This window comes from Daldinia caldariorum (genome assembly GCF_022478825.1).
Source record: "Daldinia caldariorum strain CBS 122874 unplaced genomic scaffold F4812scaffold_12, whole genome shotgun sequence".
Taxonomy (NCBI): domain Eukaryota; kingdom Fungi; phylum Ascomycota; class Sordariomycetes; order Xylariales; family Hypoxylaceae; genus Daldinia; species Daldinia caldariorum.
The window spans coordinates 394,998-419,413 of NW_025953048.1; the positions used below are offsets into that span (position 1 = coordinate 394,998).

Sequence of the window (24,416 nt, forward strand, 5' to 3'; positions counted from 1 at the left end):
CGAAAAGACTCAAGGGTCGACAGAGGAGAGGTCGGGGCCCCGGAACGACGATCTCCAGAAACCGGTTCCTGGAGCCTAGATGCAGTTCGGCACTTTTTCATCAGTGGCTGAGGACAAATCTCTTAGTGAACATCTATCTACCTATCTCTTGAGCATCCCACTGTATGCGTAAGTAGAAAACGGTGTATGCCAAAGCGGTTCACCGGACTGACACGCTCTGCTCTCTCTTCTTTCCCCCGCCCCTGACCATCTACCTTAGATAGGTATCTATTGATGTATTGTACATTACCTACTGTTACTCGATAATGTGACCTGCCTCAAATCTCTACCAACGAATGTTAGGTTCACAGCAATCCGTTAATCGCATTATATCGCTGAAACGAGTGGCGGCGCCAGGGGCTTGATATGCGAGCAGCATTCCGCGCCGAGGGGCTGGTCATCTCGGCCACGAAGCCCGGTCGCGGGTCTGACTTTGACCGACTTAATAAGGGGTCCCGAATTCTTTCCAACGCCCACGAGGCGACCTCCTATTGTCTCTCCTGTGTGTATACGTGTGTGTGTATATATGTATTTGTGTATGTGCGTATTAGGCATCTACGTATATGTATGTCTTTAAAGTATAGCGAACAAGCAACACATCGTATCACGCCACCGATATGTAGAGTCATATTGTAACGGGCTTTGCAGACGGATGACGATAACCGTGCAGCTGCTGGCGCCTGTGGGCTTGGGTTTGTGCGCCCGGTTCTTTCACGTATTTTCCTGGGTACCCGGCTCGGCTGTATTGCATTAGGGTTGGCCTGTCTGTCTTATAGCCACGCCCTGTCCTTGCATCGTTATTACAGTCACTTCTAGCACGCGATGATGCCATGCGACTTATATTTCGCCGACAGCAGACCCCAGTCTTTGCCAACCCGCGCGAGAAAGGAAAAAAAAGAGGCGCCATCGTAGTATAGTGACATGTGTAGACGTATGTAAACATTCTCTCAAGGGTCACCGGAGCGGCCTCTTGGTGGTACCTATCGCATGCGGAGTGGGATATTGACTCGAGGATTTATGCTCCCTATAGTGGGTTCCTGCAAGGGGAAAAATCACCCACGTTTGCACAGCAGGAAGTCTGGAGCCTGCTGGTAAAAGTACATCCAGATCTCTTCGTAGCTACACGCTGCATTCCTACGTACTACTCGAAAAAAGGAATCAGTTCATCCTTGAAGATGCTAAATCCCCAAAGCGGCTCCGAACAGAAAAATGACCCTATGGATCTCCGTTCGTCCAGGACGTAACCCAGCTTACCCTACATATATGTCTTAGAATCCGGGGACGGCTGGAAACCTGCAGCGCGGGGGTAGGCCCATCTATCCTCCCTCCCTATCTATCTAGCAGCACGAGGACCTGGAAAATGGCTGCCATGTTTAAAAGTGCTTTGCAGAATTTCCACAATTCCCACCTAGTTTAGAAAAGTCGTGTAGTATGGGGAGAAGCATGTAGGACGCAGGAGAAGGACTGCCACGCGCAGCACTACTACTTACTTTCCGATGGCTTGTCATCCCCGTTCGTTCGAAAGGGGCAAAGGGGCCAAGATTCACCAGTCACAAGCAAGCGGCCAGAAACTCGGTGCTTCTACGTGAAGGTGAACCAAGGGGGAACAGCGTATTTGCCTGGGAAAATCACACTGGGAAGCCCGACGTTGACGTTTCCTTCTTCCAGCTCCCTCTTGGGTTGCCGCGCTCCTACTCGCAAGCTCCATCCTTACCATCCTTACCATCCCCCTACAGCCTCCGTTAGCCGCCCTAAGTGCATCGGCTCATATCGAGATCGAGGGGAAGCTAGCACGGCAGTCGCCATTCTTTTGTTTGTTTTACGTAGTGCTTAAGTCGTAAGTCGTAGGCGCCACAAAGACGACGGAGTCAAAACGGTAGAATGGGTCTCGCTGGTTTGGCCACCGTTCAAGAAAAGGTCAGGGAGGAGGAATGAATACTTGAAGATATCCTGACGGAAACCGCAGCGTTTACCCGCTGTAGCCACCATACCTACCACTGCCGTCGCCTGATAAGGAGGAGACACCGCGAAGCGTAGTCACCGTTCAGGCTACTTCCAGCAACTTTCCCTTTTACAACAACAGATGCTGGTATGATTTAGTCTCCAGATTGATTATAAGGTATCTATTAATGCACGAAAGAACCAGTGTGCCCAATACCTATCTAAGAGTCTCGGCCCAAGTAAAACAAGTTTAGTAGAAGCATTCATATAAGCCATACGACCAACTCGCATTTACGTCGAGAGTAGGTAGGTACCTGTTATTAAAACCATGTGAACTTGAGTAGATTTGTGCTCGTCTTAATGAAGCCAAATTACGAATTCATATGAGCAGAGGGCCTCGCCCCCTCCCTATAAGCGTGGTCCTAACGACACGGGTAAAGCAGTAAATGGCCCTATCATAGGTGGTTGTAAACCCAGCTGCCACGCGAGAAAACCCAACCGGTGAGGTGCGATCGAATCGTTTAAAAAAACGAGCAATGCATAGAATAGACAATTCAGGATTTTCCAAATGAATGAATGAAAAAGGTGTTTCTTCATTTCCTCGTCATCGTGGAACCTGAACAAAGCTCGATCGCCTGGCAAGACCATGAGATTTAGGTATAATTCGCTTGGCCTGCCCAGCGACGGGCTTTAGGGGATGCTGTAAACCTGGTTCGCGATGAGTCTCTTATTTCAAGGTATCGCATTTCTATATTTCGATACAGTTAAAAAATTGAAGTTTGAATCTTCCATTTCCATATGCCTTCACACGTGCCTCCATCATCGCCTTTCTTTTGCCCCTTTTCAACTCGCCCCTAGGATCGCTCGTTGAAAACAGAGGTTAGAAATGAAGGAACTTCCGCGTCTCGTTCTCTACTATAACGCACGATATTCTGTCCAGGGTCTAAGTAATGTTGACTTTATTTATCAGCTACCTAAGTCAACTTTTGAACCAAGTACTAGACAGATAATTTCCAATTCCGCAATGCTGGAATCGCTCGTCACAGTTACTCAAAAGCTTGAACTGACCTCTTCTATCCTCCTAGACATCCAGACCTCACGTATCAAACTATAAGGTATCACGCATGCTCTGGATGACTTGCTGTATACCTAAACGAAACTACCATCACTGAGGTTTCGAGACGATCGCGCCATAGATGCGACTCGAGACCGTCGGGAATGGGCCTTCGACGATCGAAAGAGCTGTGCCACGCATGCCGGAGTAACTCTAAACAACGATTACCACACGTCGACGCCCTAACTTCCTGCGGAAGGACCCATCTACGATGGGAAACAACCGAAAAATATGTCGAGAACAAGAAGAAGTTGCGAGAAGACATACTACAAACTTGGAAGCGTGTAGTTCGTAGCTGCTTCAAACTAGTTACCTAAGCTATACGAGAGTGGTCCTGGCGTCTTCCTCTGTGGTCGAGATAACATGACCAAGATTCAGTCGTTATGTTTCCAAGGGAGGCTATACTGCACCCCATTTCTCGGCCACAATCATTACCAGCAAAACCGAGAATCCATCTAGCTTCTTGTATTTCGTGAGGGTCTTTGATATCTCACTTCGTGCCACATACGCTACAGTACTTTTAATACATCAGGTATATACGTCTGGTTACTACCCATTAAAAAGTTCTTTATCATAGAGACATCATATCTATCTCGTAACGTCAATCTACCTAGATCCTGAAAGCTCTACCTTAAATCATCGATGACAGGTACCTACCTATATATACTCCCAAGGTCGCCAACCTATCTCAATGCTAACTCTCCTCGTGCCCCGCGCTCCGACTCGCCTGGCCCCTCCTACTCATCCCCAACCGACTCATCTCAATCTCGTCTCGCGTCCCCGTCCCCATCTCCTCGCGCGACGACGCTCCGCGGCCCTCCTCCGCAAGGAGCTCCTCGCTTTTTCTCCTCGGGCCCGTGGCGTCCCCACCAACATCGCCGGCGCTATCATTTCTTGTTCCGCGGACGCCCTCCCGGCTACGCGAAGGAGCACCGTTATCGGCGGCCGCAGAAGCAGCAGCAGCAGCAGCAGCAGCGTACGAGCCGCCGACACTCTCCATGGTAAACGGACTAGCGGTCGGGGCGTCGAGCACGGCGAGCTCGTGGGGCGTGAAGACGCGGGGCAGGACGAGCGCGCGGACGGGGATCAGCGCGAGGATGACGACGGGGAAGCCGACGGCGGCAACGGTCTGGGTGATGGCGAAGGTCGCGCCGAAGGCGGCCAGCTCGACGGCGACGAACGCCCAGACGGCGGCGCGGCGCGGGAGGCCCGCGAGGGGGTGGCCGCCGGGGGTCAGGGCGCGGTCGCGCAGGAGGAACAGGAGCTTGGCGGTGATGCCGTTGCCCTCGAGGGCCTGGAAGCCCATGATGAAAAACAGGCCCGCGAGCACGGCCTGCGGGATCAGGTGCAGGACAACGAGCAGCGGGCCCGTCATGGTGCCGAGGGTCAGGAGGCCCTGGGCCAGGTTCGACACGCGCTGCTCGACGACGTGCGTCCGCTTGAGCACGTAGTGGCCCTTTGCCTCGCCGTTTTCCTCCGTGTCCGCCTCCAGCTTCGTCACGCACAGGGATTCGGTGTGGAACGGAGCTTGCGGGATGAGTCCGTTCGGGAAGGGTAGTCCGAGGATCCCCGCGACGCCCGTCGTGAGGCCGAGTAGGAATAGGTCCCAGTGGAAACCTGCGGGTTTGCGGAGGGGGAACTCGGTCCCTTGCGCGATGAGGGACGATACTGATTGTCACACATGAGTCAGCGTAGCTCCCAAGCAAACACATCTTGTCGACTTATTCCACAGACGAGCGGCAACAGGCTAGCTTACCGTTATGGTCAAAATAGAACAGAATAGTGAGCAGCACAGCAAAGGGAATGGCAATAAACACGTCGCCAACTGAGATATCCCAGAAGTTGACAAGCCAGCCCCTATCCGCAGTAGGGAAGAAAGCCGCGCTGGTAGGCAACCTCTCGAGCTCGACGTTCTTCATGCGGCCGAAGTGGACGAAGCCGGTGAAGAAGATAACGGTAAGCGGGGTGCCGTAGTCCTTGAGAAAGACGCGGACGGGGTGGCGGAATAAGGGGCTGCTACCCAACTCGCCGCACGCGTATGCAACCATGAAGACGAGCAGAGCGACCATGATAGACAGGTAGAAGGGCGAGCCATCGCCGAAACGCTCAAGCACCTGGATACCCTTCTGCAGGTAGATGAAGGCAACGTAGAACCCGAAGATGTCGCAGGGGAACCGCGTCACGTACCGTAACCAGTTGCACGAGTTAGTGATTGCGAGGATCCAGTGGAATACAAGCGACCAGAGCCCAATCCAACACATAAAGGCCAGGTAGTTAGTTCCTGTGGGTGTCATGATATCGTAGACAGTACTAAGTCCTTCTCGTCAGATACATTCAGAGAGCACTAGAATTGGTAAGATAGGATCTGGGAGGAAGGTAAACATACTAGTTAAATACGGTAATAGGACCCGTGACTCCCACGATGACCAACGGCTGGCAAGCCAGTATAGCAAAGACGACGGCGCCGAGGACCGACGCCAGCAGCACCTCGTTTACGCCGTACTGCATATTTGTCTTGGTGAACATATCCAGCGAGAAGGCCAGAGCAGGCAAGATACTAAAAAAAGGACGTAGTTGTATTAGTTTCTCTCTTCCATTTCTTCAATATCGGAAAACCCGAATTTAGGAGTAGAGGTAAGCCCCAAATTAAAACTTTCACAAGGGAAACATTTTCGTACTTGGCAAAATACATATAAATCGTCGACGGCACGACGCGGTAATCCCACGCGTCGCGCCAGTCGCTCCAATAATACGGCGCCCGACGGCGCACGTCGTTGACCATGCCGCGAAAGAGGCGGATCTTCCACCAGCTATCGGGCGAGTAGCCGGAACGCTGTTCCGTAGCGGTGTCGTCGTCGCCGTCGTCATAACCATCACCATCATTGCTCGTGTGGCTACTATTATTATGATGGCCGGAGGCGTTGCGCGAGGATGTCAGCAGGGAGCTTGTCCATTGCCGGATCCTGCCGCTCGGGGACGGGTTGGCGCCAGCTCCGGACTCGGCCGTCCCGCCGTGACCGTTGGAAGAATGCATCGCCGTGGGCAGGGTCAGCGAGTCTGCCGTCCGCGACATTGCGCATGAATCGATGCCCAATTATAGTCTATGTTAAATCCGTGATAGGCAACTTGCAATTCCCAAAACTAATAGGCGCCTTTATAGTCGCATATAAAAAAGGTAGTATAAATACCACCTATAATATATACCCAATATAAGAGGGTACTTAGAGAGAACCAGGTGTATACCACGTTAGGTACCTCTACCTATTTAAAGGTATCTTAGATAATTACCTTAACCCAATAAATTGATGTCTCTGGTCAGTAAGTTTGACGTAAGAGGTAAAGCAGTATAAAAGGTTGTTAAGATAGGTTATTAGCTATGAATCCGAGCTGAAATGGTGACAATAGGTATCCATAATAAGACGTACTAAACGATACTGACCCAGAGACGAATAGAAGAGTACCTAGTACTTATTGATGAAGAGAGGTACGTAACCTAAACCACAGCTGGAAAAAAGAAAGATCAGTTAACTAGCCTGGACCGGCGGTGTACTTCACATAGGAAAAAAAAAAAAAAAAAAAAAAAAAGAGACCTACAATTACTTAATCGAAGATGCCAAGTACATATGCGAAGAACCCTGACATATTCTCTACTTGGTTTAGGTTAGTTCTCTCGTTGCCGAGCCGCTTCCCCACAGAGAGACTGGGGATTCAGCGGCAACAAAGTGTGTGCGTAAGGCCGCTGGTCGCTAGCTGCATCCGGGGCCGGGGGTCATCTGGGTGGGAATCGAACTCTTATTGACAGATGAGGATGCCGTCATCGGTATGGTCTGCCAAACTCTACTTTTGTCTTCTTACATCTGAACCTTGGCCCAGCGTCTTGCGATTGTGAGGCTTCTATCTAATATTGTACAGTATGTGCAAGTGGCGGCAATATAACACATCCCCTTTTTCCCCTTCTTATCGTACTTTAAACATACATTGGATGAGTTGAGAGCTTCGTGTCATCACAGACCATGACGAGAGCCCTCAACAACTCCAGGCTAGAAATAGCCTCAGCCTCCCTAACTGATTAATTCGTATATACACTGTTGCTACCTGTTTTCCTCCTCAATTTCCCTGAACATTGCAGGGCTTGATGGGGGCTCAGGAGCATCGGGAAGGGATGGAGATGATGGCGCTGGCGGCGGTCCTGCCGGTGCATTACGAGCATCGCCACCAAAATACTTGGAAAAGTCGTCCCTATCACTGAATGGCCGGGGTCCCAATATCCGAACCATGTCATCCCGAACAAGGACCTCCTTTTTCAATAATTCCTCTGCGATGAGTCCTACTTCCTTTTTCTTCTCTACCAAAAGATCTTTGCATTTCTTGTATGCCTGCTCTATAATCCGTCTTACTTCTGCGTCGATAACCTGACCCGTTCCCTCAGAGAACGGCTTGTAGATCTTGCTCTCGTCGTTGTGGAAATGTAGCGGCCCAACTTTGTCAGACATGCCCCATTGTGTTACCATAGCTGTGGCCATCCGAGTTACTTTGTCGAAATCATCGCTAGCTCCCGTTGTCACTGTAGGAAAGTGTATCTCCTCTGAGATTCTGCCTCCTAATGTCATAGCCATCCGGTCCATCAATTGCTCGTAGGTCATCAGGTATGCATCTCCCGGCAGGTATTGCGCATATCCGAGGCCTTTACCTCTGGGTATGATCGAAACCTTGAGCAGGGGGTCCGCATATCTGAAAAACCAGCCACAGATAGCATGTCCGGCCTCGTGATAAGCTACTGTTCTCTTTTCTACCGGGTTTAGCACTAGCGACTTGCGCTCAAGACCACCGATAACACGCTCGATAGCTTGCTCAAAGTGCTGTAGCGTAACCGACGTAGCATTATTCCTCGCAGCTACTTCTCGTTAGTAATCCTGCCTACATTTTTCGACGAGATGGGTCATGGAACATACCAATGAGTGCAGCCTCGTTTACGCAGTTTGCGATATCGGCACCAGCGAAGCCCGGTGTCAGAGACGCAAGCCGGCCACTTAGATATTCGATTTCTTCATTCGTGACAATCTTCTTCAAGTAAACCTTAAAAATGTCTTGTCGTCCTGCCATCGTCGGGGCGTCAATGTTGATGTGTCTGTCGAATCGTCCAGGTCGCATCAGCGCCTTATCCAAAATGTCTACTCGATTGGTACCGGCAAGAACAACAATCTGATCAGTGGTGTTGAACCCGTCCATTTCTGTCAGGATCTGGTTGAGCGTAGCTTCTCGTTCGTCATTTCCTCCAAACCGCTGGCCCTCTGATCGAGACCGCCCGATGGCATCGATCTCGTCGATGAAAATGATGCACGGCGTGTGTCTCCGCGCCGTGGCGAAGAGATCTCTGACCCTGGACGCACCCACACCAACAAACATCTCGACAAATTCAGAACCGCTTACGCTGAAGAACGGTACTCCGGATTCGCCCGCAGTGGCTTTTGCAAGCAATGTCTTACCAGTTCCAGGAGGCCCAGCAAGAATTGCGCCGCGCGGGATTTTAGCGCCAAGTCTTTGGAACCGTTCCGGCTTCTTGAGGAAGCTCACAAACTCCATTATCTCCTGCTTGGCTTCGTCCATACCAGCTACATCCGAAAACTTGACTCTAATTGCAGTCTCGTGACTGAAGCGCTTCGCCTTGCTCTTTCCGAATCCGAAGACACCGCCTGACCCACCAACACCGCCGGGACCGCGTCGACTAGCCCAGACGAGAAGACTGACAAGCACTACTGTAGGGCCGAATGCTATCAGGAGGTTGAAGAATGGGCTTTCCGGAGCATAGCTCACAGGAATCCTCTCGCTACTAGGGATACCAAGTTCGTTCTGAGCTTCGTCTAGACGCCTTTCAAAAGCGTCGGCAGAGGCAATAGAGAAGTAGTAGTGGAAACCGGGGCGTGTCGCAACTGAATCAGGATACATCGATTGGGTCGCGTCCCGGTTGAGATCAACACGGACTCGATGGCCCTGAATAACCATTCTTTCAACAAGACCCTTGTCTAGGAAGTTCTTCCTTAGTTCTTGCCATGTGATTTCTCGGCCACTCTCTTCGAATATGGAGTTGTAAAGCCAATACGCAATAGCCGAGCCCACTACCATGGTAAGCCAGTCGTTTCCTTGTGTGGGATTGCCATTCGGGCTGGGGCCGGGGGGGTTTTTATTCGAGTTGAATCCATTAAAACCCTGTTCACTTTCCTTAGACCTCTGCTGGTTACCTCTTTTCTCTTCTTGTTCCTGCGCCTTTCTGGCTTGTTTCCGGTTTTTCTTTGAGGGTATGTTGGTATAGGCGTCAGGTTCACTATCCTTATGGTCCTTATAGTCCTTAGTAAGTTCCCCTAAGTCCATACCTTTTAACCCCTTGTAATACTGGTTTAAACCCTTCAATGCTTTTGCTATGACAGAAGGGCCAGCGTCTCCCGTAATTACACCTCTGATTAAATCCCGAAGGTCAACAGGTAACCCAGTTCTCTTTACTATCTTAAAGATATTATCGTCAACACGTATAGGTACCTTATTGGTTAGTTGTTTGAATGCCTCGAGCTCCTCCTTGGTTAAGTGTACCCAGTCAGGATAAAGAGGGGGATTGGGTGCCTCTGGCAGATCCTCCTCCGTTGGTCCAGGCGATTTAGGACTTTGGACTTCGGGCTTTGAATAGGGAAGTTTGGACTGGGGAACCGCATTCTGGCTAGCTTCTTTCTCCTTATCAGATTCCTCTGGCTTCTTTTCAGAGTAATGGCGCTTTAGCTGGATTGCCCAGGCAGCCTGAGATGTAGGTACCAAACGCGAGGATCGTATCGTCGAGCGGGCAGAGGCGCTAAACGTATTGCTAGCGATCCGCGCAAGGCCGGTCGACCGCCGCAATAAGCTTGACATGCCGGGCTAGTCCAGAACGTGAGGCCAGTGAAGGCGGGGAGGGGGGGGGGGGAGGAGAGATATCAAGGGTCCAGGAAGATTAGGATAATGTTGAAAAACCGAGTTATCTCATGAGGACGTAGGCGTAGGCGTAGGCGTAGGCGTAGGCTGCAGCAGTCGATATTGCGGGCGGATGAAGTATGAATGGAAATGGTGTGTTAGAAATCGAATTCTACTCGTTCTGTCGAAAGATGCGGCGGGTGATGACTCCAAAGCTTCCGTAGCGCGAGATTAACCTCAAGGAGATTAGCGCGCTCATGACCTCAGGTCCTCAGCTAAGTTACTAAGTTACTATGTATCTCAACGACGTAGCACACGTGACTCATTCGGACGTAGCGGGGTTTTATCTAAGGGGGAATACCGAGATGGAAGCTGCTCCTACATTCTTATTCCGATAAGTAAATATGCACCTCCGTTATGTACATTATATCCAATTAGATACAAATATCAAATAATATAATAGATCGCTAAGCATTGAGACATACAACTCCAATTATATTACGATGCCAAACACGCAGCATTGATACAATATAAATTCATTGTACAATACCTACCTAACCTAGAGGTATACATACACATTGGATAAGCTCGTCATAAATTTTAAGCATGGCATCGTGGATAAACGCTTAACAGCCAGAACCATGTCAGACAGCACTTTATCAAATAAGAAATTTCGTTTCGAAATAGTATCGTACATTTCCACCATTATCCATCAGTCACGTTGAGGACAATATGCATTCAATTAAACATTAGGTGGTCCTTGCTATTCCCGCCGCAGATAACGAACCATGTCGTCCATCTTCTCTTGACATAGTACTACTAGTCATCCGCAACTAGATATTGTTCAATATCCTTGTCTTCTTCGTCTTCCTGTAGCTCTTGGAGTCTCTTCTCCTCGGCATCCAGCAACTTCTTGATCATGTTCCTCTGGCGCTTCCGTGCCTTCTTTCCCCAATCCGAAGCCGTGGTTTCCGCTTGCTCCTCGTCGTCGCTATCTTCAGGTATGCCAATCTCGCCGCGTAGTTGATTAGGCGATATTTGCGCTTCCCTGGCTTCTTCTTCCGCGAACTGTTTTTCGAGCTGCTTTTCTTGATGCTTGGCGCCATATTTGATAATGTACGGTCGTAATAACGCGTAGGCGCCGACGATAATAACTAACCGAATCCATTCCTTCGCTGTCATAGACGTAAAGGACTCGGCAACATTGTGGTTAAAACGGTCTTTAACTAGCGTAAAGAGCTTGGATATCGTATCGAATAGATGAGCAACTAGATCCACAAGTTCGGACATGATGATAGTTTCTTTGTCGTATTATGGTAAATAGATTATTCGGTAACGAAGTCCGTAGGAGTTTCGGGCTAGAGAATAGAAGGTGGAAAGGGGGAAAGAAAAAAAGAAACCGAGAGGTAAGGTTATAGTATACTCTGGCCTAGCAAAATAATATCTTATCAAATGCCTCAAAAATTTATTCAATAATGGGACAATCGGACAGGTAGCGTAAATGAATGACATGCAAAATGTATAAAAGCTTGTGAAACTTTTCAACGGTTCAGAATCCCTGCCTGCCGCGTGAAATAAGCATCCAGAAGACCTTGGCGCGCACGGTCCCTTGAATAAGGGTACGTACCTTACCTAACATGAGGTATGCAAATTACACCACTGGCACTCCGAGCACTAACTTACTGCGTAAAACTTTAAACTTTCAGTGCTCTCAACGCGTTCTGACGTAACCAAAACGCGTCCAACTGCCAGCTAGCTGCTCTCCAACTTCCTTCTAAAACAAAGACAAGTCCTAAATTTAGATATATCACCATAAATACAATCATGCCGGATAATTCCGAGGAAGAGGTAAGAGAAGTGAGAGCACATTTTGAACGTTTCTATACCCCCCAAAAAAAAGTTTAAAAAAAAGTTGGCTAACTCCAGTATAACTAACAGCAACTTAAAGCTGCACTATGGTTTGCGGTGGGGAAAATGGTTGATGAAGAGACCCTGAGAAGGAACAGAAATGTCACTCCCCAGTTCATCGGTGCTTTGACAGAGATGGTCTGGGCTCAAATAGGTATCACAATATTCATCGACTCCCAAACTTTATCGTGCGTGGTAGCCAACCTTGAACCTAAGCTAATTTGTTCCAGAGAACGTGGCCCTGGATCTGGAGAACTTTAGTCGCCATGCAGGGCGCACTACTATCAACACAGACGACGTCCTACTGCTGGCCAGACGAAATCAAGACCTACACGCTATCATCAAGGATTTCGTAGACAAGCAAAAAGCATCTAAGGCAAAGGGCAAATCAAAAAGATGAAGCCATCTGCAATTCATATTGTCACATGGTTAAACTCTTTTTCACATAGTGGTTCAAGCTATGAAGAAGTCCGTCTGAACTACGATCCCTTGGTATCAAGAGGACATCGGCAGGCGCTATCTCATAATATACAGTTACCAGAGCCGAGTTACAACATGTAGAGGAAGGACACGACGGAAACACCCACATGGGCAGGAGAAAGAACTTGGTCCTACCATGCAGAAGCAGCATACACTTTCTCATCACAGGGAGATAATGCATAATATGCCTTACCTAAGCACCTCGAGACAGCCTCCCCTCCACCGAAAATGTGTTCACCGTTTATTCATATATCAAGCTTCTAGTTCGTTGCTCGGTAGGAAACAGTATATTTCCCATAATATGGAAGCTCCAGGAACTGGTTAGGGGAAAAGGCAAGGAGTTAAAGGTCGAGAAGAAGAAGCACAGATAGGGGGCTAAAATGAAGAGAAATCGTTAAACCTGGATGGGATTTGAATCCATGATATTTCCAATCTCAACCCCTCATCTGATTTCATTCATCAAAAACGCTTAATGATGGAATGTGCTTTATTTCCATCATCTGGTGATAACAAGGTTAGTTACATTGAAGTATAAACGAATGCAAAGTCTACCAAACCACATGCGGTACCAACCAGTAAATAACAGCTTGGCCAATGCACTCCTTTCGCTATAACCTATGGTCAGTTATCCACATACGCAAGGCTCTCAAGGTAGGTACTTGAGTGACACAATTGTTCGAATTCAGTCTTCTAGTCTCCTTGTAATAAAACCTTACAGCAGGTCCTTTCGCTGAGAAAACCGTACACAACCTATGAGGTAAATTCTGAAAACCAGTCATGCGGCCGGGTGCATTTTAATATCGACGAGCTAACAGTAGTACTTGTTCTAGTTGACCCCTGGTAAAAGAAAAAAAAACTTTCGTACAAATGTCGGTCACGATAGGCGATCGCATGTAGTTAGATCCACTTCCTGCGGGAATATTCATGGAAACGGATGAAAGTAAACAATCGCATTCTAACTTCTAAGATGTCCTCCCAAAGTAACAAAAGGCCGGAAAAAGAACTCAATGATGCTTATTATCGAAGAAGAGGGAGCTTTGGAAGCTCTTTGTACGTATTCTACATAGCTTAGCTTAAGGAATTCACATGCAGATTACATAGGCAGTTATGGTTCCTTGTTGCGACGGCAGCAGCAGCAGGGCGGATGAGACGGGATGACGATCGTCATTAGCTGTTCGAGTGTGGCTAAGAGCTGAGAGGTACTTGGACGTGCCACTGCCGAAGCCACAGGCTATGACGCTATTGTGTGGCTTGGTCAACTGTGCATCCAATCAAGAAGCTTACCTCTCCAATTCCTTGTCTGGTCCCCACGTCACGCCGGCAGATCGGCACTAGTGCAGCAGGCCATCGTCGAATGAGAAGCTCTACTGAGGGACATGTTCACTGAAAGACTGTTGGTATTATGTACCTAACCTTGCTGTAATGGCGCAGATTAGGATAAACTATAAACTCTGACCGCATTCGTCATCGTTAATTTTCATGTACCTACTAGAGCTAGCTATGGTCATTAGGTAGGTGGTACCCATCTTTTTTACGTTTAGTAAGGAACTACGTCTATCACTTACATGTTTGGAGGCCATTGATCTTTAATGAGGTACCTTTTAAGTAACACTGATTCTCTTTCATTGACCGACCGCCTAAAAGAAAGTGATACACACTTGTTCACCCTAACCCACCTATTATTTTGATCTCCAAGCCTTCTGTTCTTCCCCGGTCTATCTATATTATTGCTACTCCTTGCACAATTTTTTTTCTCTTGCCTAGACCTTTTCTAACCTTATCCCCGGAACCTCGGAACCTCTGGATAGGTAGCCAGCTCTCCATCTCAAAAACTCTACTCAACTCACACCACAACACGACACACCATACCTCACACTTCTCACCTTTCCCGGCCCATCATCTCACAACGTACTACTACTACTGCTACTGCTCCGTATAACTGCCATTTGATCGTACAAGTTAAGCAAACACACCGCCATCATGGGCGCCAAAACGGGTCTCGCGCTCAAAGTAGTGCAATGGTTCATCCGCGGCGTACAGTTCTGCTGCAGCGCTCTCATCCTCGCGCTCTTCTCGTACTTCCTCGCGGTGCTTGCTAACCGTAACCTGCCCATACCGACGTGGACGCGCGCCGTTGAGGGTATTTCGGGAATCGGTGTGCTGTATACTATTCTTGGTCTGCTGCTCCTGTGCTGTTTGGCTGGTCACCCTTTCACCTCTTTCATCGCCATCGTCTTGGATATCTGCTTCGTCGGATCTTACATCTACGTTGCTAGCGCCACTCGTGGAGGAGCCAGCAGCTGCACCGGCACCGTCGATACGCCTTTCGGCACCGGTCTCGCTGATGACTTGATCAACAACCAGAACCCTAGCTACAGAGTCGTGTGCAAGATGGAAACAGCTTGCTTCGCTGTCTCAATTGTAGCAATGTAAGCTTTCTTCTCTAGCTTTATTCGTATTACTTACTAATTAATATAATAGTGTCTTCTTCATCTTCTCTGCACTCCTTGAGGTTGTCCTCGTCCGCCACCGACGTAAGGAGCACCGTTTTGGCCCTAGTCCGGCCAACAACTACACGTCAGGCTACGGCAACCGTCGAGGTCTATTCGGACTCTTCCGCAGAAAAAAGACTGTAGAAAGCACAAATCCTAACATCTTGCCTGAGCACACCCACCCGGACCAGATGCGCCCGAGCTACAACACCGAGACTACGGCTATCGGTCATGAAAATGGTGCGCACAATAACAAATACCAGTACGACGGCCAAGTTGCTTACCCCGAGACCGGTACCGCAACAGCACATACTACTCCGGCCGGTTACCGCTACTAGGCGAACGCAGTTCTTCCGAAAAGGGGGAGCTATTGATGAAAATTGAGGGTATGGTACCCTTCTAAGGGGAAATATATTTATGAACTGGGAGTGATACCCTGCACGGGATTGGCATTGGAAATGTTATCGCTCGCTGCTTTATATGAATTCTGATGAAAATTGCTAAGCATGGCTAGGACTTACGGGCTGAGTCGTAATTAACGGTGTCGAGTTCCTTGGTCGTCTACTATAAACGCATGTAACTGTAACGTAAGGACTCTTAAGCTAGCATTAATACTGCTTAACTGGTATGAATATAATAGAACGAAGTCAAATAAGAAATACGCTTTAATGTTGATGATTCGCCGTCTTGATAGAATTTGAATGCGATTGCGATTATAGTTGTCTCAAGTATGCGAATACACGTATCATCAGAAATTTTACCATTTCTCTTAGGTTAGTTTAGTCTGTCTGCTATACGCTCAAAGTTCCCTTGGTGCTCGGCACCTCGCCCTCCTTGCCGGGTATCCTGGCGGTAGCCTGCTTGATGGCGACGGCGAGGGCCTTGAAGGCGCTCTCGGCGCGGTGGTGGTCGTTCTGGCCGCGGAGGCAGTCGACGTGGAGGGTGACGCGGGCGCCCTGGGCGAAGCTCTGCAGGCAGTGCGGTATCATCTCCGTGCTCAGGTCGCCGATCTTCTCGCGCCGGAGCCCGAGCTCGACGACGCTGTACGGCCGGTTCGACAGGTCGACCACCGCGCGCGAGAGCGCCTCGTCCAGCGGCGCGTACGCCGACCCGAACCGTGCTAGCCCCGAGGCGCTGCCCAGCGCGTTCGCGAACGCGTACCCGAGCGCTATGCAGACGTCCTCGGCGGTGTGGTGGTCGTCGACTTTTTCACGGGGATAACTTTTCGTCAGCGGAAGTTTCTCATTTTTTTTTCTTTCTTCTTGGTTCTTCATGTCACATTGCTAGGTGGTGGGAAGGTTGGTTGCTCGTACTGTGGAGGTCGCCCTTGCACGCCAGGGCTAAGCTCCAGCCGGCATGTTTGGCCAGGGCATGGAGCATGTGGTCGAGGAAGCCGATGCCTGTGTTTACGCTGATAATTTGCGATTTGCTCGACTGGGTGGCATGGCCCTCAGTGACGGACGTCAGTAGGCGGGGGTCGGTGTGTTCAGGAAAGTCCCCGCCATCGAGGTTCAGAGCTAGCTGGATTTTTGTCTCGTTGGTGTCGCGAGTGAACGCCGCCCATCGCGGACTAGATTTCTCAGAACCCATCTTCGTTGAAAGAGTAGCTGGTCTACTCTCCCGAGCTGGCTATCAACTTGGAAATTTAGAAGCCAACTAAGGAGAATAAAGTAAAAAAAAAGTATAAAGTAATAAAGTAATAAAGTTAGGTACTACCTAGCCGTCGTGAATTTTTAAGCTAAGCCGAGGATCGGCTTATGTTAAGGCAAAAGCTATAGCGCCAGATAATTGGCCAATCACGACAAAGCTAATTGATCGATTTAGGGTTGTATATAGCGCTACCTCACCTGCAGGACCGCTGTAAGGCTTCTGCCGATCAGTGGGGGGTATAGATAGGTAGGTACCTGTTTTCTTATTTTCTTATCAGTGATAAGAAAAGCTACAATTTTATTTTATTTTACAATCTGCTGGTCGCGCCAAAGTCTTCAAGTCACAACTCGTCGCATCACAACTTCAGCAAAAATGGCGCCTTCGAGAACGAGAACGATTAAAAACAAGCATGCCGCTAATAAATCAGGTATATCTTCCAGCAAGTCTTCGAAAGGAGGTTCATCAGATGGCGTTGTCAAGTCGAAGAAGAAAAGCCCGGTACTCTCGAAGCAGGTGAAAGGGAAAAACATCCCCGACCTGTTGAAGAAGAAAAAGAAGAAGGTCTATACGGAGAAAGAATTGGGTATTCCGGAACTGAATATGATTACTCCTGTTGGTGTTACGAAGCCCAAGGGAAAGAAGAAGGGCAAGGTTTTCGTGGACGATAAGGTACGGCCAGATCGCAAATAGGCGTTTTCATCGTCACTTAAGAAAGATTGCTAACGCGCCAATAGGAAAGCATGAACACAATTTTAGCTATGGTCCAGGCTGGCAAGGAGGGCGAGATCGAGTCCAAGATGATCAAGGCCCGACAGATGGAAGAAATCCGGGAGGCAAGAAGAATCGAGGCCGAGAAGAAAGAAGAGGAGAAGAAAGCGAAGCTCGACGAAACTAAAGAATCGCTGAGAAGGAAGAGGAAGAGGACTAAGCATTCTAATGATAACGACGACGACGGTGATAGAATCAAAGAAGTCGCATCTGCAGGAACCAAGGCCACCAAGGCTAAGAAGAAGAGAGTCTCGTTCGCGTAGGAGAGTTTTGGCCGGGAATATGAGTAACTGGATGGCGTTTTGGCGTTGATTCGGGCTACCCCCCCGAGAAAATACGAGCATTGATCCATAAGATTAGCATTAAAGCATTTTCGCGATACCCCCTCCAAGACGAAATTAATATGGTCATTAACCATGTGCGTGGGTCTAATCAAGCTAGTTACCTCTCAAACTAGTTTGCTCCTCGTACAAGTAGGAAGTGATTCATTCCAATGCCCATCATATAACTCCGTGAGAGGAATGGACAAGAGCGGACTTTCGGAGCTTGGGAGTTTTGCTGTTTCATATAGGAGTCTTACTGCTCTCGAACACCTAGGACTCTTATATGAAAACCTTCTTCACCCAAACTAGGAACAGACCTTGTTGAGTTTGTTGGAGAGACTACTTTGAAGCGTTGAAGCGTAGGTAGATAGGTTTGCGAATAGTTATCCGCCTGCCTATTGCGTGGGTAAAGCATAGTTGATCATAGTTTAGGTCCTGAAGCCAAAATCAATGTCGTAAATTTCGATAATGCGGCATAATGATTTGAGGGTTGGAGGATGGTAATTTCAGGAATCCTATGAAGCCAGATACATCCTTTGCTGTCATAGATTTGATAATGAGAGCAGATTCATTGGATATCAAGTAGGTAGATTTGGTAGAATAAATCAAGTTTCGGCATCCCAACGTTCATTTCTATATTGCTTCGGATTCCTGAACTGATCAGACTTAGATTTGTTATATAGGTAACGTAGGTACCTAATGCATGCAGCTTTGTTGAAAACTTTCCGAGAGTTTCGAGCGATCATGGTAATATGGCAATGTTGTCTAAAGGAACTGAGAGAAGCATTTCTCATTGGTTCACTATCTGTGGCAGTCGCCACGGTATTGGGTAAGCCTGTTTGCAGATCTGTCGTTTTACCTCCTTGCCGGCTGCTCTTTTGGGTTCAAAAGGTGGGTGAGATGCCATCGTCAATATAAACTAACACCTAGGTAGTATCACAACTACTTTATAAGGCAGTATGCCACCGAAGAGTTATTACCTCCCTAATTAGAGAACGGCGAATCTAAGAAAAGTTATAAGCTAATCTGATTCAGCATATAGTTAAGAGTATGTAGGTATGTATCTTATGCTGGGTTAGTTTCTTGTGTAAAGAATAGTAGGTACATAATTACTACATTATAAAACTTCCTGGCAAGCCACAATAAAAATGTATGATGCGATTGTCTTAATTGGGACACATATAATGTATTATTGGTAGCCTCGTTCAGGCTACAATATCACAATATTCTTTTGCTTGCCCTTTCTGGCCAATTCTTGAAGACATGTCTCATGAGCTTGGCGCCTAACGAGATGCTGAAACACAGGCACCATATGCTCGTAAGATGCTAGATATATTCTAGTTAAGCTTGGTGGATTAGTTGACGACTCTCATGCGTTGGTACTACGTACGAGATGGTGCGTGCAAAAATAGGGCGTAGCCCGAAGCTAACAATAAGTTGGCAGCTTGTGCTAAACTAAGACCATCTTAGCTTGAGATTCGTGGTCTCATCACAATACGTGGTTGATGCCTACTTATAAGCATGCATACGTATCCCTTCCTTTACCCAGGAAGCCAGGTAAATAATGGTATATTCAAAATAAACATTCTCTCCCCTTTCTTCTCCCTTTAGACTTCTGATACTAGTCGTCAACGACTCCATCACGGGAGAATCGTATAGAAATCATGACGCAATTCCCCTAAAACATAACAATTCTGGAATAGCCAAGTGCTAAAGCTGCGCGTAAGCACACGCAAGATCAAATAAAGCGGTCCACCTTTTGGCCTGGGGACCCTGCCGCCATCTAATATTAGGCCGTAAGCCCAGACCGATCCAAGCAGACTACGGACTAGGCCGGGTCTTTTCAGCAAGAATGCAACTGTAGATGATTGAAGATAAACCCGACGATGGAGTATGAGGGGAACAAAGATCTAACTAGGAGTTCTGTCGAAGTGGGAAAAGTGAGCAAGTGAAAAAGACCTCCGTTCAAGTTGGTGACACGAGCCTGGTTATGAATCATTTTATACGTCAGGAATCAATCAATCCGAATCGCGTGGCTTTCCAGCAGGATGGATCTGCACTCAAGGAATACGAGCTGTTCTACCACACGCCAGCCAGTCCAATTTACGACGAACTAAGTACATGTGGTTTGCATATGGAGGCTACACGGGAATGGATCGAATTATGGGCATTCTATCCATCTTACCTACTACTATGTACCCGGTAACTATGGCTAACCTTGTGCGGGTTCAGGTTGCTAACCTGCTGCAGTCAAAACTTCGTGTTCCTGCATTGGTTACAGGCTTGGCACAGTGGTTTGGGTTTGTCGAGAAGTACTACGAAGTATGTACTTGTACAATGATATTCACTGTGATATTCATATTCGTCCGCCCGTGCACCAATGTTTTGATATCTCACAGCTTATATAGACCTATACGTCACCTTCTTATTGAATCTCGAGTTGATATACAGATCCACCACAATAATTTGCACATAGTTAGTAGAAGAGTCTTAAAAGGGGCTTCGTGAGAAACGAAACGTTATGAATGGTGCAACAGCCTGGAGATCAGTCCTAAAGATTATGAGGATGCAAGAAGATGCCCGTACATAGTATGTTTGTAAAGAAATCCCCGTCTCACTAGCCAATCGCAGACGGACTTGCCCATGTCCCTGTTCGTAGATGTTATTATGTATGATTGGCCCGCATGTCTATGACCCCCCTGGTCAGAGGGACAGCGTTCAGCCCAAGCGAAATGAGCAGCATCACCCTTCCAGCACTGTCGTCCATTTACAGCGAGACAAGCCCTCAAATTCAGTGCCTTGTTGAGCGTCCGACGAAGCTAACGATGCTCGGGGGTTGTGTCCACTGCTAGGAGGTATCTCATTTTAATTTTTTTTACTGGCAAACATATTATCAAAACACATCCGCCTCCGGGTTGCATTAATTTCTTTTCTCTCTTTTCACTTCTCTTTATCCTCACCATAACGTCCGGCCGACCGTTCGTCGCTTGTGGGTGTCGATGTTTCGGTTCCAGCCTCTTGAGCCAACAATGAGGATCCGGCAACGATAGAAGGACCATAAAGCCAGATGAAGCAGGAATCGGGGACGAAAATAATACGATAATGATGGGATGCTATTCTGGATGATCAGCAAACCTAACTAACGCATTCATTCTCTTTCACTCATTATTTTTCTTTTCTAGTTAGGCTAAACGAGTTCCAAGCAGCGAACCGCAAAGCAACCCGCGCCCCCAAATCCCAAACCAGCGAATCCGAACTCTGCCTCTCAAAAAAAAACTAGTATTTTTCTAGTACGCACGCTTATACGCACGCACGCACGCACTTTCGAGAAAAAAAAGCTCGTATTTGTCCATTTCACCGCCACGCGCGATGACAACCCCAGTCTCGGGGTCTTCACTCCCTCAGACCCGAGACGTACATCAACACAATCATTTTCACCACTCTAGAGAAAGCCACCACCATCATTACCACCACCATACCCACCACGCTCGTTCTCAAAATAGTAACAAAAGGGGCCATAAGCGCACCGATTCGGAACCCACCACAATTATAGAAACCGTTTCCGTTCTCGAGCTTATCGATTCCTCCGGTGCCCCCGTTACTTTTCAGACCCTCACGCCATCCGCATCAACATCGATACCGATATCGATATCGGCATCAACATCAACGTCGACATCTTCAACGTCATCGACGTCTTCTTCGTCCAGCTATATATCTAGCTCCGAACCGGACGTCACTGTCGACCCGAGCACAACAACTACTTCGACAACAAGTTCTGTATCTGCATCCGTACCTGCATCCGTACCTGTATCCGTACCTGTATCCGTATCCGCTCCAGCCTTACCTACTACCACTTCTACCCCGGAAGCTAGCGACGATGAAGGCGACAGCCTCTCCTCTTCGACTTCCGTCCCTACGATAGACCCGACCGTAGCACCGTCGGAGTCCTCGATGCCTACTACCTTTCCCACTTTATCTTATTCGCCTTTGACGTCCACTCCTTTATCAGGCTCTCCCGTTTTTCCATCTTTTGCTGGCGTGACTAACACAACCCAATGTAAGTCTAGAATTCTTTTTTAGGTTTATATAATTTTTATTTTTACCTAATTAATTAATCAATTAATTAATGAATTACTCCGTCGCTGCTATTCGTCTTGCTGTTGCATTCTAACTTTATACAACGTTATAGCTTCTTCGTCCACCTTTTCTTCCAACAATACCAGTTCTACTTCGCAACTTCCGTTTTCGGCAGAGGGTTTCAATACCTCTGTTTCCGGGTCATCTAGTACTATACTTCCGTCTGATTCTTCTTTCACTTCATCTACGCCGACCAGTACCACTCGCTCTAGCCCCTCATCAACTACATTCAGTTCTTGGGGAGTACCTAGTCAGACGGACGGTGGTAATGACGGCGCCGGCAATGCACAGCCATCATCCTCGAGCGCCGTAGCGACCGATGGCGACTCTAGTTCGAGCGGACCCGATTCGGCCACGGTCGCGGGAAGCGTTCTGGGAGGTGTGGCTGCACTTGCAGGTATTTTGATTCTTGCTCTCTTCCTCCTGAAATGGAAGAAGCGCCAGAACACCCGTAAGCTTATGCGGGGCTCCATGAGCGAACGAGGCCCTGGTGGCGGCTTGGTTGGAAATTCCGGTCCCGGCGGAGGCGACGGCGTTATGTCTGAAAGACGGCGTTCGATTCCCTTTGCGATCCCCGCTGCTCTCGCCAACTTGACCGGACACAAACGATTCTCCGGACGCAGCGCCGCCTCGGCAGATGGAGGCGAACGAGGGTTTTCAAAGGTTTCGGGTAGGAAGTTACCACCGGTCATCCAGTTCGGCGGAGACGGCTACTCGGATCCCCGCGACACTATATTAAGCGACCAGTCCGTCGAATATCGAGACTCGACCTTCCCTGGATTAGGTGGCGGGCTCGCGCCGACTAGGCTAGCCGTGGGTGCTCCGATGCGGCCGGAAAGCGGAATCCCCGTCTTTAACCCGGGACCGGCTCGGACCCCGAAGACGGAGCAGGCACCGTTCAGTCCCGTTTCAGACAACAACTCACCCCTTGCGCCTCCCTCCCTAGATCCACTGGGAAGATCCCACCCTTCTCACGATGGGTCGAGTCGTTCCCACGGATCAACCTCCCGGTTTACCGAGGAGTTATGACCTGGATAGATACCCTGCTACCTTTTTTTTTTATCTTAACATCCTTACTCGTGTATATTTCGCTTTTTTTTTCTTCTCTTTTTTGATGATACCTGTTTGTTATTTCGTGTCGATATATTATCATTCGTCACGGCATCGGGTTGGCGTTGACATTTGAAGTAAAATCTCAAAAGGGTTATTCGGGGGGGATGAGAGGCGGAAAAGGAGATAAAGAAAGCTAACCAACCCTTTTTGCTTTCAACTTTCTTCCTTGCGTCCGATGTGTAAACCATTTCTTGTAAATAGTCAAAAACGTCGTTTCGAGCCCCTTTTGGAGGCTGGATATCGACAATGAGAGTACGATATTTGGGAGTCGAGATTAGATCGCGGCAGCTGTCTTGTCTCGTCTGCTCCCCAGGTAATCAAAGCATAATTGTCATCAGACGTATTGTCCTGTGTCATTTCGGATCTTGTGTGACAACTGTTTTCAGGACCCAAATGCAAAGACATGCCTTATTATGCCGGCTAATAAGCCTATCAAAACGTATGGATCTTGAAGGTGCCAGTTTATTCCCATTAGGGATGGTTTAAGAGGCAATCCTCCATCACTATGTATGAATTTTAAGCTACTACTGAAGCGTTTTATCCCCTAGCACAAGTATGCATTACATCTACCTAAACTATCCAACCGTGATCGACGTAGGGGCTCATTGGGATAAGTAGTTGAGACGGATATGAAACACGACTAGAGCTTGTTTTTCACGATCCTATTGACGCTCAGACCTGTTATTACAAATTGGTCGGTCAATACCCGCCATGCCGGCACGTTTCGCTGCGACAAACGGACGACTTAGAAAAGTGACAGTCGAGTTGAGTCTAAATTGTTGCTGTTTAGGCTGAGCGTCTTTTACCCCGGATGACGCTAACGCCAACGCTTGTTGATAGATCTCGTCACCGGCTTGGGTGTTGTGGGTGTTGAGTCTAGATTAGATTCTTCGTCCCACCATAGACGGATGAAACGGGGGCTACCTCTGCAAGGCAACCCAAGCCTCGGGGAGGGGATGCACGTAACCCAGCGCCGGGGAACGATTGAAGATTATCAGCCATGTGCGTGTGGTGGGCGGCCTCCAATATCAAACGTCTTGGTGGCTATCGTATGATATTTCCTACCTAATCCTATGTCGTCACAATCATGAGGGAATACGTAAGTGTAAGGGTTTGACTTGAAAATAACAGGTACCTATGTTCCTCCGGACTTAAGGGTTAGTTATGTTATAAAAGAATGCTTCGAAAATACGCTTTGATTTTTTGTCGCTGAAAATGGCAAGAGGGGCTGAACTAGGACTCGGAAACTTTTCTTCAATATTCAGGGTTCCAAGGGTGAAGGGTCTAGTACATGGTTTTGTCCGATCGAGTCGATTCTCGACTACCTTGACAATCTGTTGTCTTAAACTTCAGGGGCAACTAAGCAACTTAGGACGACTCTTGATCTCAAATCTTGCTAACTGGATTGTAAATCATGGAACACGGCATTATCAGAGGCGTTGTAGGTACATGAGCACCGAGGATATCTACTATGTATCATACTGGATCCCCTACAATACCACCCCAGACTCTTTG

General features: G+C 48.2%; 8 protein-coding genes across 8 annotated transcripts; 4 read left to right on the forward strand and 4 right to left on the reverse strand.

Annotated features, from left to right (window-relative positions):
* Positions 1–3,788: 3,788 nt before the first annotated feature.
* Positions 3,789–6,167, reverse strand: F4812DRAFT_460669 (HCO3 transporter family-domain-containing protein; the record flags this gene model as incomplete). Its single annotated transcript, XM_047937726.1, has 4 exons — positions 3,789–4,762; positions 4,851–5,404; positions 5,481–5,651; positions 5,773–6,167. The coding sequence occupies 4 exons, from the start codon at positions 6,165–6,167 to the stop codon at positions 3,789–3,791; spliced, it is 2,094 nt and encodes a 697-aa protein (XP_047788710.1).
* Positions 6,168–7,185: 1,018 nt separating this feature from the next.
* Positions 7,186–9,991, reverse strand: F4812DRAFT_460670 (ATP-dependent metallopeptidase Hfl; the record flags this gene model as incomplete). Its single annotated transcript, XM_047937727.1, has 2 exons — positions 7,186–7,988; positions 8,047–9,991. 2 exons carry the CDS (start codon positions 9,989–9,991, stop codon positions 7,186–7,188), a joined length of 2,748 nt encoding a protein of 915 aa, XP_047788711.1.
* A 501-nt stretch (positions 9,992–10,492) lies between these two features.
* On the reverse strand, positions 10,493–11,572 carry F4812DRAFT_77593 (DUF1531-domain-containing protein). Its single transcript, XM_047939419.1, has one exon. The coding sequence runs from the start codon at positions 11,318–11,320 to the stop codon at positions 10,850–10,852; it is 471 nt and encodes a 156-aa protein (XP_047788712.1). The 5' UTR covers positions 11,321–11,572; the 3' UTR covers positions 10,493–10,849.
* A 282-nt stretch (positions 11,573–11,854) lies between these two features.
* F4812DRAFT_460672 (kinetochore component CENP-S-domain-containing protein) lies at positions 11,855–12,338 on the forward strand (the record flags this gene model as incomplete). The annotated part of the gene is made up of 3 exons (XM_047937728.1): positions 11,855–11,878; positions 11,969–12,092; positions 12,169–12,338. 3 exons carry the CDS (start codon positions 11,855–11,857, stop codon positions 12,336–12,338), a joined length of 318 nt encoding a protein of 105 aa, XP_047788713.1.
* Positions 12,339–13,848: 1,510 nt separating this feature from the next.
* Positions 13,849–15,570, forward strand: F4812DRAFT_433915 (uncharacterized protein). The gene is made up of 2 exons (XM_047934677.1): positions 13,849–14,847; positions 14,900–15,570. The coding sequence occupies exons 1-2, from the start codon at positions 14,399–14,401 to the stop codon at positions 15,246–15,248; spliced, it is 798 nt and encodes a 265-aa protein (XP_047788714.1). The 5' UTR covers positions 13,849–14,398; the 3' UTR covers positions 15,249–15,570.
* Positions 15,571–16,658, reverse strand: F4812DRAFT_433916 (IGPD-domain-containing protein). Its single transcript, XM_047934678.1, has 2 exons — positions 16,224–16,658; positions 15,571–16,114 (listed from the first exon to the last, which is right to left on the reverse strand). The coding sequence occupies exons 1-2, from the start codon at positions 16,498–16,500 to the stop codon at positions 15,702–15,704; spliced, it is 690 nt and encodes a 229-aa protein (XP_047788715.1). The 5' UTR covers positions 16,501–16,658; the 3' UTR covers positions 15,571–15,701.
* A 187-nt stretch (positions 16,659–16,845) lies between these two features.
* On the forward strand, positions 16,846–17,748 carry F4812DRAFT_77669 (uncharacterized protein). Its single transcript, XM_047939420.1, has 2 exons — positions 16,846–17,229; positions 17,295–17,748. The coding sequence occupies exons 1-2, from the start codon at positions 16,933–16,935 to the stop codon at positions 17,589–17,591; spliced, it is 594 nt and encodes a 197-aa protein (XP_047788716.1). The 5' UTR covers positions 16,846–16,932; the 3' UTR covers positions 17,592–17,748.
* A 3,014-nt stretch (positions 17,749–20,762) lies between these two features.
* F4812DRAFT_77718 (uncharacterized protein) lies at positions 20,763–22,982 on the forward strand. Its single transcript, XM_047939422.1, has 2 exons — positions 20,763–21,708; positions 21,841–22,982. The coding sequence occupies exons 1-2, from the start codon at positions 21,021–21,023 to the stop codon at positions 22,815–22,817; spliced, it is 1,665 nt and encodes a 554-aa protein (XP_047788717.1). The 5' UTR covers positions 20,763–21,020; the 3' UTR covers positions 22,818–22,982.
* Positions 22,983–24,416: the final 1,434 nt, after the last annotated feature.

What these genes read in the sequence shown, in the direction of transcription:
- F4812DRAFT_77669 (XM_047939420.1), top strand. Translation starts at nt 16,933, where the DNA reads ATGGCGCCTTCGAGAACGAGAACGATTAAAAACAAGCATGCCGCTAAT. An exon ending in AGGTTTTCGTGGACGATAAG is followed by an intron (nt 17,230 to 17,294) that starts GTACGGCCAGAT and finishes ACGCGCCAATAG; the next exon opens with GAAAGCATGAACACAATTTT.
- F4812DRAFT_77718 (XM_047939422.1), top strand. Translation starts at nt 21,021, where the DNA reads ATGACAACCCCAGTCTCGGGGTCTTCACTCCCTCAGACCCGAGACGTA. An exon ending in CGTGACTAACACAACCCAAT is followed by an intron (nt 21,709 to 21,840) that starts GTAAGTCTAGAA and finishes ACAACGTTATAG; the next exon opens with CTTCTTCGTCCACCTTTTCT.
- F4812DRAFT_433915 (XM_047934677.1), top strand. Translation starts at nt 14,399, where the DNA reads ATGGGCGCCAAAACGGGTCTCGCGCTCAAAGTAGTGCAATGGTTCATC. An exon ending in GCTGTCTCAATTGTAGCAAT is followed by an intron (nt 14,848 to 14,899) that starts GTAAGCTTTCTT and finishes TTAATATAATAG; the next exon opens with TGTCTTCTTCATCTTCTCTG.
- F4812DRAFT_77593 (XM_047939419.1), bottom strand. Translation starts at nt 11,320, where the DNA reads ATGTCCGAACTTGTGGATCTAGTTGCTCATCTATTCGATACGATATCC.
- F4812DRAFT_433916 (XM_047934678.1), bottom strand. Translation starts at nt 16,500, where the DNA reads ATGGGTTCTGAGAAATCTAGTCCGCGATGGGCGGCGTTCACTCGCGAC. An exon ending in GTGCAAGGGCGACCTCCACA is followed by an intron (nt 16,115 to 16,223) that starts GTACGAGCAACC and finishes CCCGTGAAAAAG; the next exon opens with TCGACGACCACCACACCGCC.